This window comes from Magallana gigas, chromosome 5 (assembly GCF_963853765.1).
Source record: "Magallana gigas chromosome 5, xbMagGiga1.1, whole genome shotgun sequence".
Lineage (NCBI taxonomy): Eukaryota > Metazoa > Mollusca > Bivalvia > Ostreida > Ostreidae > Magallana > Magallana gigas.
This window is the reverse complement of record NC_088857.1, coordinates 26613669-26625818: the sequence shown is the minus strand read 5'-3', so window position 1 is coordinate 26625818 and position 12150 is coordinate 26613669. Positions and strand designations below refer to the sequence as shown.

Genomic DNA, 12150 nt, shown 5'->3' with positions numbered 1-12150 from the left:
TATCCACAAAATGAATGCAATAAACATTCTAGCAGTTGTATACCCTTCAAATAACCAGCCAATCCTCAGCTTCTCTCAAAATTTTGACCAGGTCTGTTGTGCGAAACTATCCCCTACCACCTTACAAGGGAGATGAGATAGGAGATAAGAATGAAATCACCAAGTTTAACCAGGAACGTATATACTTAGTATGGACGTCCCTGGATTGATGGAGAAAAGTGATAATTAAAATCAAAGTACTGATAGTACAGAAAAGCGCTAACCCAGCTTCTGTAAGAATATAATAGATATATGTATATAACAGTTTAACTTCTGTATACGCACTATTATTATTTCCTTATCACTGCATGCATGACACTCCCTGCAATTATGTATGTAAGCCATTCACAATAGCCCGTACATTAGATTCATAATAGCCCTTGCAGTTACGTGCATAAACCCCCGAAACTGGTTCCCTAACCAGTTTAAATGATGTACACTTCTGCTCATAGGGGCGGTTATTCGATGCACCGGAAATAGAAGTCTAACGACAATAAAGCGCTGAGCTATGCTTAGCGCTTTTAAAACTCATGATCATTCATACTATCAGGTCAGGTGAGCTAAAAATAAGTGCAAACTAAATGTTCACCCCCCCCCCCCCATCATGATTATTCTGGAAAATATGTAGGGTTTCAAAGTGTGGAATATACTAGTATATTATATCAATATTGTCTATTCACTTAACCTTAACATTGTTATTCCGCAGGCTGAATTTCTCAGCTTTTTATAGAGCTATCCTTGTTTTGAGCAGATTGTAAAATTGTTATCAAGGGGAGGAACTCTTATATAAAATTATTTATAACGTATAGTCATTTTAGTTATGAATGTGCAGTCATGCAATACCTATATTTTTTATTGAATGTACATGTATATTTTTTATGAAATATATTGTTTATTATTCTGATAGTATGTATACATTATATTCGAGTGTTTAAGATGGAATAACACATCATCACAAAATGGCTGGCCTCTGATCGAAATTGTATTTCGTTTTATCAAAAAGATTTTATCAATGAGAATATCTAAGTTACTCCATAGCTGAGTGGATAAAGTGTCAGGCTTGTGATCCGTACATCCTGAGTTGGAATCCCGCAAGGGCTTTTGTTATTTCTTGCTTAGTTGAAGTTTTTAGATATTCTTTATCCCTAAACTGCAACATTTTTACTTATTTGACATTATACAGTTAATTTATCATTTCATCTTCTATAATCAAATACATGTAAATTACTGTTAATTTGAGAGACTTTTTCCAGGTGTGTTATTCCACTTTAATCTCTAATTCCTATCTAATGCTGGTACTTAAAATAAACCGGAGAACCCTTACAACTGGACTACTCTTGATTATTTCGAATCAACCCATCAATAAACACCTAGCCAAGATATCAAAATGATTATCATGAATTCCATAACTTTATAATATGAAATAATTTCTATATCAGTAGTTTATGTTGCATATATAGAACATCACACAAAATTCATAAAGTACATATGTATGAGAATGCCATTTTTTAATTTACATTACAATTGTCTAGTAAATAAACTAATATTTGTACATGTATATTGTATCCAATTCTGGATAACATTTACTTTGAGCAAAACGTATAACTTTCCTCATCTAAAAATAAATTTATTTCACATTTTACACTAAGGTTACATGGTTATATTAGTTTACTAATACAATAAATATTTCATTTAGTGTGGTTTGTTTTTCTAGAACTTCTATTAAATAGATTAACCATAAGAAATTCATATGTTGCATTTACAATGCCCCACGAGAGAAAAGATCTTGTGAAATTAATATGCACTCCTCTAAAAAGTTTTCTTAAGCTATGATTCCTTTCTTGTTGAACAACTCTGAGGGTATGGAGCAGTCCTTCAAATCGTCCACCGACCTTGCTCTGCATTTTGACCTTCACAACATTAACAGGATAGAACAATGTGCTTAGAACTGCCCCTAATGCAGCACCACAGATGAAGTCCTGAGAAGTCCTCTCTAGAACTGTGTCAGGGGGTGGGAGAGTAGCCATTGCGTAATCTCTTGCAAGAAAAAATAAAACATTGCTACCACAGTTGCGCAAAAGTATGGCCGAACCCCCTCTGTAAAACTCTTGAACTCCATAGAAGGACCTCAGTTCCCTGGCGGCATGCCTTGCATTGTCAAATCTATGGTTGTAATTCTTATCTTGCATTAATACTTGAATTCTCTCAAAAGGCATTAAAAGTGCCTCCAAAGCACCAGCAAATGAAGCTGCAACAACGCTGCTAAAAATGACAGGAACGTGCGGGTACTGTTTGGTCAAATAATTCAGACTCTTGTAGTACATTCCAAACATAAGTGTCATAGAGGCAGTCTTCTGTATCAGTGGGGGGAAAAACCCACGGTACAAATTACTCAATCCTTCCGTTTGTAATTGTCTTAAGGCAGCGAAGGTCCGGACGCCTGATAGCTGTTGACGAAACATTACTTTATTTATTGGAAAAGTAAACGTTATGTTGACAAAAGCAGATCCCCAGCCACAAACAAATTCTGCAGGACTATTTTCTGATCCATTTCTGACCATCTTTGCTGATTGGACATAGTCTTCATCCTAGCAAGACCTTCAAAAAAAAAAATCAAAATTTGTAAATAAAGTACAAGTTAATCAATTTAAATATGCTTTCAAAAACTTCCCATTGAAAATAAAAGTCTATTATCTCTTCACATTTTTTTTTAAAGTGTTGTAAATTGGGTGCAATGCACAACATCGCGCATATTTCTGAATATATTTTTTCATTTTAACCCTCATAGTCTCATAATTTATTAAATTTTCTCCCGTATCTGTTAGCTGATCTCTAGAAACAAATCTCTTAAAACTTCAAAATAAACAGAATTAAACTTAAAACAATGCTGAAAATTGCTCTCATCCCAGTGGTCATAACATAAAACATACCATTTATCTAAGCAGAGACATCTGAGACATAACGTTAAATAACAGGTTATATTTATGTCTCTGATTTAAGTCATTTCTATGAGAAAACTTTCTAGCTATAAAATAGTCTTTCCCAACATACCCCTTTCCCTTTTTACCAATCGAGCATGTATTACTTTTTCCCAGAATACTTGCTTGTCAATGAGAAACAAGACATCCAGGAGCCACCTCTCGTGGCCATAGTAAACAGGTAAACGCACTGTGCTCAATACAGGACACAACGCAACATTACATTGAGAGTTATTTGTACCCGGGATCAGAAAAGGAGAACATTGTACCATTATTATTCATCAATTGAAAAATGCAAGCTACTTAGAATGATATAATGAAGTTCTGTATTGTGTAAAGCATGTATCACAATATTTAAATCGTTTAGAAATATGCCAGACCTGTTTTCAAAGATACAGAGGAAATTCAAATTAAGAGCAAACATTTTGCGTAAACCATCAGTTGTAAACAATCTTCTACTTGATAGTACTGGAAATATGCGTACCTTAAATCTTCACAACATACTCTGAACGCACACAACAGCAATATTGGCCGGCCATAATGGTATCAAATGTCATTAAAACCATATGAAGAGTTGTTGTTCATGAATGGAATCCCAATCCCGACCTTCACAGCAATGGATAAGGGGCGGGGCCTCGGAACATAGAACCAGATGGTGTAGCTAAAGACTGTGTATTATGCGGTGTGGCCTAAATTAAAATGTTTAGGCTTAAACATGTGTAGAAGCGCAATGGTTTTTTTAACATAAATTTGATTTTCCTGCAAGATCGCAAATACAAGGGCATTCGGCCACTACTATAATAATTAAAATTAGTCATATTACTCTCATTTTTGTTTTATTGTTTATAATATCATTTCAAAAATGAATCTTTATCGATCCATCAAAAATGCACTGGTCGAGCAACCATAAAATGTACAGATAATTCTATTTCCTCTCTTTTCTATTTACCACACACTTTTTTAAAAAGTCTTTTCATAATTATCTCCATTCACGATGCTAGCAGATTCAAAGCTGCCATTCTAATACATGTAGTTAATAATTATATAAGTGTGTTGTTTTATTATGCTACCTAATATGATTTTATGAAGATTCTGCTTGTAAATCATAAATAAGATAATTATTTTTTCAAAATGTTACGAGACCATGTGATATGCAAAATAATTTTAAACCCGAATCCAGTGTCGAAAAAAAACAAACATCACCCCGTATACAATTTAAAATTTTGCAAAAGTATACTACGATCTTCGCTGTCGGTGTAAAGCAGAGTAATATGATAACCCTCGTAGAATAATTACCGAGGGTCATTATTCTACATTATTCTACGTAGAAAAATGACCCTTTTTTCCCGAGGAATAAGTGTTATTTTCATAAAAATGGGCACACTTACATGAAGAAAAGTGACCCCTATAGATTAATGATCCTTTATGAATTTTTTCAGTATAATTTCTTCTTACTTGTGAAATAGTCTTTACAAAAATATCATTGTTATTGCAGTAAATAGAAAATAACAGAAATCATAAAATTTGGAGTGAAAAATAGATATCTTATAGAAAAAAAATCCCTTCCGTTATAGTTTCGAATAAAGTACCTTCTCAATATTTTTGTAAAATTGAGAGTTACTAACTTCTAGGCATGCAAGTGGAAATTGTGGTATCAATGTGGTTTATTGTGGTTCATTGTGGTTGAAACAAGCGCCGTTAAAATGCGTCTAATTTAATGCAAAGCGATTCAAAACCAGAAACAAACAACAAATTTAAATCGAAAAGAATTCTAAATTTATTTAATAGTTTATCATACTTTTGTCAAAAATATGGAAGTCTTCACATTATTCTAATGTGAATAGCTTAAGAAATTAATAGTATCTCTATAGTCATTAAAAACTGTAAAAATGAACAATGTTTACTCTATAAGACTAACTTTTTCTGTACGTTCCGTAGACGAGAATTTTTCTTGTAGGTCGAGGCAGCTTGACTAAAACTTTTGATTTCTCCTTGAGGAGAAACAACATAAAAACAGAGAAGAGTATCTTTATCATCTCGACGCTTGAATCTTTGGTTTCTGGATTGTTCATGCCGATATCTGATAGAACCATTTTAACAAGCCCTTGGACTTTCATTAGGATGACGTAACTATCTGTTTCTTGCGTAAAAACAAGTTAAAATGACGCTGGTGTCAAGCGAAATATACAGCGAGTGCGTAGTCTTCGCCAGACAAATCTTGTTGATTTCAGAGAGCCATGGCTCAGTCGCCAGCAATGAAATAGACAGACCTGCATGACATTGTTGTTTGACACAACTACCCAAAGTCCAAGCTCTTGTTAAAATGGTTCTAAAAACATGCTCGGTTCATTAACGGATAGACCATCAAGCACTCGTATATGCGATATAAAAATGAATTTGTCGTGAGTGTTGACACAGACAGGTTGTAAAATTTACCTTGTGTAGATTTAAAATGATAACTTTTATCCATATATCACATTTTTGCAATCGCTCTGTTAACAGTCAATTAAAGGTTTTGCACTTTTTTCATTACCTCCTTTGACATTGTTTCAGGCACGTAGCATCGTTTTTGAAATTGGTTGGGGGGGGGGGACAGACTCATCCCAAAAAAATTCTGACAAGCCAAAAAAAAGGGGGGGGGGGGAGGTTTCTTTCCAAAATCCTGAAAATCCTAAACCGTTCGGGGGGGGGGGGGGGGGGGGTTAGTATACTTTGAACTTCAATTTCACTGATTATTTCCTTATTTTCAATTCAAATTTTCACATGATCCCATAAAAGTTGGGGGGGGGGGGGCAACTCCATCTTAATTCAATATTTTGTATGTAAAATTAAGAAATAAGAAAAAAGTGGTGCTATGTGCCTGTGTTTCTCGAACGTTTCTGAGCATAATTATGTTTAAATTATTTGACTGAAAAATTTTGAAATGAATCAGAGGCAAAATAGATTTTAAGGGCGAATTTATTGATCAAAAACTAGTTTTGGTTTTATTTCGGTTTTATACTTTGAACTTCAATTTCACTGATTATTTCCTTATTTTCAATTCAAATTTTCACATGATCCCATAAAAGTTGGGGGGGGGGGGGGCAACTCCATCTTAATTCAATATTTTGTATGTAAAATTAAGAAATAAGAAAAAAGTGGTGCTATGTGCCTGTGTTTCTCGAACGTTTCTGAGCATAATTATGTTTAAACTATTTGACTGAAAAATTTTGAAATGAATCAGAGGCAAAATAGATTTTAAGGGCGAATTTATTGATCAAAAACTAGTTTTGGTTTTATTTCGGTTTTGCAAACTTTTCATTTATTTGCAAAACTGGTTTAGAACTAGTTTTAAACTAAAACTAGTTTTTGTATTTATTGGCTTTAAACTGAAACAAGTTTCCAGGAAACCTAAAACCATCTCCGAGTGCAGTTTAGGGGGTTTTAAATCCTTTCAAGATGGCGGAGAGGTGTTCGAAAGAGAGTTGTTGATACTCAAGTGTGGCACATGTATCAAAGAATGAACTTAGCGAAGCTTATGGGTATCGTTCTAACGTTAAACATATGTGTCTCAAAGGATCTATGATAGTATATATAGTACTGACCAAAATAATAATGTGGAATTAAGAGACCGATTCCATTAATACAAACACTGAGAATTACCCTTTGCAATTGACAACAGGCAAACAAAAAAATACCCATAGTGGTTGATGAAAAAAAAGGAATTCATTGAAAGATCTGCTCATAACATTATAATGCTTGAATAAGTTCGCCTGTCTATCTTATTGATGGCCATTTAACTACGGCTCTTTTAAATCAACAAGATTTGTCTGGCTTGTGAGCTAAGACCACGTAATTAGTAGATATTTCACTTGAAACCAGTGTCATTTTAAACTTGTTTCAATCGCCTTGGGTGAATCAAATGATCTCTATTGAAATACGTGTAGAAAAATGAATATTAATATAGTTTTTGGGAGTTGATTTTTATCAACTCTCCTATGCAGTTACTCTGGCAAACTGAAAGTGAAACAGTGTTTGGACCTAAGCACAAATCATATCCGCTGACAAGACTTAGTTCTTGAAAATAATAGAAAAATTCGATGTGATATATGCTGAAGCATTGTTTTTCAAGGAAATTTTATCTATAAACACTTTGAAAATAGTCAGATTTTATATAATACGAACAATGTAGATATTTTTGTAGTAACATGTATTCCTACGCCAGAGTTTAATATAGTCTCGTTCAAACAAATGCTCGGCTGTCTCCGTAAATCTCCGACAGAGAGGCTCTCTTGCGTGTCGGAGATTAACGGAGACAGCTGAGCGTCTGGTTGAACGAGACTAGAGTTCGATACCAATAGTGTTTGGATCCATACAATTTTTAGAATTGCGATTATTGATACATAGTTTGTAATCTATCTTAAAGTATTTCACAACATGATTCATAAATGGTTTCTCAAAATTCTTGTCGGAAAAGTCTGAAAATTCATATTATAAAAATGTGCCGAATTTAAATACAGACGAGAAACTGATTGCAACGCAAGATAAGTTGATTTTGAAAGAAATGATAATCGATAAAAACAACTCCCGTCAGTACTTCAGTACTTTGATTCATAGCAGCATTCACTTTTGCAAAATATTGAAATGGTGTTATAAGCAAATTTTGCAATGGGTTCGAAGAATAACCTAACATGTGGGTATTGCCAGGAAAAAAATTGTGTACACACTTTTAATAAAGACTTTCATGCAAATGCAGATGAGTTCAAAAATTGTTTTCTTTAAATTTCTAGAACAAATCCAGTAGGTATGCGAGTGCAATGGCAACCATTTTTCTAAACTAACTTTCCATTTAGTGCTAAACCTTCAAACCACCCAACTAGCTGCAATAATGTAGCCCTCTCCCGATTTTTTTTTTTTTTTTTTGGGAGAGGGCTACAACTCCATAGGATCTCCGTAATGGTGCAAGTGCGGGAGTGATTCACTCCCGCAACGATTTCGTCTCAAATCGTATATAAATGACAATAACATCAACATTTCTTACCTGAACTCAAATATCGTAGATGTCTATGGCATAAATTAATCCAAAAATATCAGGTATAGTCCATATATCGGTTATTTTTCGTGTATGTCAACAACACAAGTTGAATTTGTCCGCCATGTTTACTGACCTTGACCGGTTTTATTTTGGGACAGCCAATGAGAATTTAGGAGCGGATCTTGAACTGAATATAGGAATTCCCCTATTTTAAACATAATTAACGCGGTAAATATGAATTTTCCATTATATACCATTTTCTTAAATGATGTTTTAGTGATAGAACGAGGTAAGATTGGTTATTTACCCTGACATTCACGTTATCAAGCCCATCAAAACTCTCAAGCGTAAATCCCATAAAATCACGCGAGAACTGTCATGGCTGCTGAAAAAGACGACTGGTAAACATGCTGATGTGTTTTATCTGGTTTTGATTTATATACGGTTAGTTTGTTCAACCTGAATTAAAAAATCATTTTATCTAAAGGAAGGCAAATATAAAATCGATCTTTTCAGACCGAAGTCAGTCGCATTAAAAAATTAATTTTGCACCATTACGGAGATCCTATGGAATTGTAGCCCTCTCCAGTAAACATCAGATAATAAAAATCGGAGAGGGCTACATTATTGTAGCTACACCCAACTGGTTTCAAACAGATATGAAACTGTTATCAAACCATAAACCTAACCTCGAACTAGTTTGTGATCAATAAATTCGCCCTAAAAAAAGGTTCTACAAATGCACTGGCCAAGACACCTTAAAATGTCATTCTATTACCTCCCTTTTCAACGTACTTCATACGTTTCTTAACACGAAGCCACAGTGGCATCGTATCCGCTCTACACTCTATGACATATATATAAATAATACATAAAACAGTATTATAACTTTAGACTTTATCAAGTTAAACTTATCTATAACAGTCTAGACTGTTATAGATAAGTTTAACGAGTCTAGACTATTATAGATAAGTTTAACTTGATAAAGTCTAAACTTTTAATGTAACACTTCTAATGAATTGTACTTTTTTCGAGTTTGCCATGCAATTGCTCTGTTTAAGAGGGAGTTATCTTCCTTGCGATAAAGTTCAAAACATAAACATATTCGTTATATGTCTATGTTCAAAACTTGCAACTTGTCGGTGAAATATGGTCCTAATTTACCCAATAAATGTATTTACACGGGCATGGCATGCAGATATTCAGTGAAGGGAATTATCGGGCTACGACATAAAGTCACCATTTTTACTGGTAGATGTAGTTTGATAGTACATTTCAACAAATATTCATCGGCAGTGCCTCTCGGCTGGCAGATGAAGTTAGCAACCTTCTTGTATTATACATGTAGAGGGTCTGATCTTTTAAAAAATGTTTGTTTGAGGTAATTTTATGCAATGAATGTATAAATTAGATTAGAAATATGTCCTAAAAGGATAATTTAATAATAAAAAAAAAGGAATAAAGTCCCGGGGGTCTATTACTTGGGGGAGGGGGTGGAAGTGGGGGGGGGGGGTAGATCCTGTCCTCAAGCACCTGTGAAAATTTTAGCTAAAAAATGACCTGTTTGGTGCTAAAACGATGTTTTCGGTTTCTATTAAGAAATACTAAAATTTCATATAGAATAATTGAAAGCCGATATAAGGCATCGTTTTTGAAAGGGGGGGGGTTCATAATAATCTTGACAAGCATATTTTAATAAAAAAAAAAGGGGGGAAAATTCAAAATAATCAAAATCCTAAAAATCCTATGCCTAATTTTACTGTTGAATTCCTTATTTTCGCTTTAATTTATTACATACTCCCACAAAAGTGGGGGATCAACTCCTAATAATTTTTTATATATATTAATTTTGGGGAAATGTCGGCTGCGAAAACGGGGTTGGGTTTTTTTTTAATATCAGATAAATTTATATTATTTTACTCTTTACAGTTAATTCGGGTAAATTTGAGTCCGCTGTGACTGAGTGTGACGAAGGCTAGTAATCCAATTATAAAAAAATTAATAAAGTTTTTCAATCTTTGATAAAGTTGATAAATCTCAAATAGCAGAAACAAAATCCAGGGGAATGAATGTTTCTTGGAGAAAATATAACTAAATAGGAAAAATAAATAAAAAAATGATCAAAATTTCGTAAGGAGTAAGGGATGCACTCTAGATAACTACCTTAATTGTTTCAAGGTTTGGCTCAGCAGAAGCCTCGAACACTGCTATGCACGGGTTGGGTTCAAATTGCGATTTGATAATAATGAACCAATGTTAATGACAATACTTTTTTTTTCATTTTTAATAGTCAATTTACTATATTTACCATTTTCACCATTTTGTGCATCAGAAAGAAAAACACGTACCTGTACCTGGGATATATTTGGATTTGTTTTGTCGAAAAGATGGTCTTCAAATGCAATTTATGTCTAGAGCATTTTTTTTTTGGTCAAATCGTGTACGTCGTAAATATAAATAAACCACACTTGTTACAAGATAAGCCTCTATATTAATATCATTTTATTTTAAATTTGAATGCAGTGGATGTTTAATATTTATATATAAGTACTGTCTACCCTATATTTTAAAGAGAGGACAAAAACAGGCCATGCATGTTGTCCGATACAAATTTCATTTTGATATAAAATATTTTTTAAACTAAAACCTATATTGATCTAGATCTAGACTGCAGGCCATTTTCACCATGTTTGGATTTTTTTTTATGGAAAAGACCATCTGTGGTATTTAAAGGGTACCTGCAGCCCAGCCGATGTGAAACATATGTTAAAGAGTTTATTTACCAAAATTTAATGCAAAAAACCGCATCGAAATCGGTGCAAAAATAACGGAGTTACGCCTCTTCAAAGTGCCTATTTTTACCTGCTTTGGGAAATCTAATCAAGAGAAAACAGAATTAGGCGATAACGAGGCTTCAGCGGAAGTGACGTCACGAGGTCAACAGGGGGAAATTTCCTTTCAAAGCTATACAAATTAAATTCGATTTTTCAGCCAAAATGATTGATAAAGGTCTGATGTTTTGACTTATCTTGTTATTTTAAGTATTGTAGATCTAGAAATTTGTATCCGTTATGATTCTATTACAATCAGATTTCTTTTAAAAGGATTTTAAAATTTGTTATTCTCGTCGCCTTTTTACCGATGAATACGATATCTTAAAACGCTTACATAGGCAAATTCATGTTCATTACTCATTTTTGATTACATAATATCCTTTCACACACAAGTGATCCGAGACAATGACACAGGTAACGAAGCCACTGCTCCAGACACACGTGTATCCGGGGTATGTATACACAAGGTACACGAGTCTGGTGAACGAAGAGAGGGTTTCACACCTCTAGGCGGGTAAATTGATTTGTGTATAATTAGCTACTCAATTGTTAAAAGATAAAACAGAGAAATAAATTAGACTGTGTAAAATCAAGCATTCGTCAGCTAAAACATGTGTATATATCTGTATATAGTGCGTCCATCAGTGATCAAAGAATCATGCATGATACTTAATAGTAAACCTAATGTTCGAAGTAAATGCCTTTATTGTTACTTATCTAATCACTTAATAATGACTAAATTTATAATTCAGCAAATGAAACCTTTTTTATGTGAACAAGTTATTATTTCGGAAGTAATTACGTTGTTCTTTATAATTTCTTATTTAATAAAGTACAACGTTCTTTCGAGCGCTATGGTCAGCAATTAAACGCTTTATAACTCCGTAATACTGACAACGAATCATTATGAAATCTGAATAAACTGGAACATTTTGACAAAGGATGTAAATAAATGTAAAATTAAATTCCATTATCGTATTTTTAAAAGAATACGAGACAGACTTAATCATGCAGCCATCTTGGACTTTCGCCTTGATCCGTTTATAATCCCGTGTTTGTTTGTTAAAGAATGCATACTATTTTGATTGTTATTGGTCCGATATCAATATTATTGAATAATCGGGCGACATCATTTGTAATTTTATGCCTTATACGAGGAATAGACCCCGAGTTACCTTTTACGAAATATCATTATGTATTATCAATATTATTAATCAGTTAATAATGTCACTGAGAAATCATTCGAAAGAATGACAATATTAACAAAATATGTTTCTTATAACAA

General features: G+C 33.5%; 1 protein-coding gene across 1 annotated transcript; it reads right to left on the bottom strand.

The window, feature by feature from the left end:
- Positions 1-1588: 1588 nt before the first annotated feature.
- LOC105325217 (mitochondrial nicotinamide adenine dinucleotide transporter SLC25A51) lies at positions 1589-3641 on the bottom strand. Its single transcript, XM_011424675.4, has 2 exons — positions 3502-3641; positions 1589-2637 (listed from the first exon to the last, which is right to left on the bottom strand). The coding sequence occupies exon 2, from the start codon at positions 2598-2600 to the stop codon at positions 1728-1730; it is 873 nt and encodes a 290-aa protein (XP_011422977.3). The 5' UTR covers positions 2601-2637; positions 3502-3641; the 3' UTR covers positions 1589-1727.
- Positions 3642-12150: the final 8509 nt, after the last annotated feature.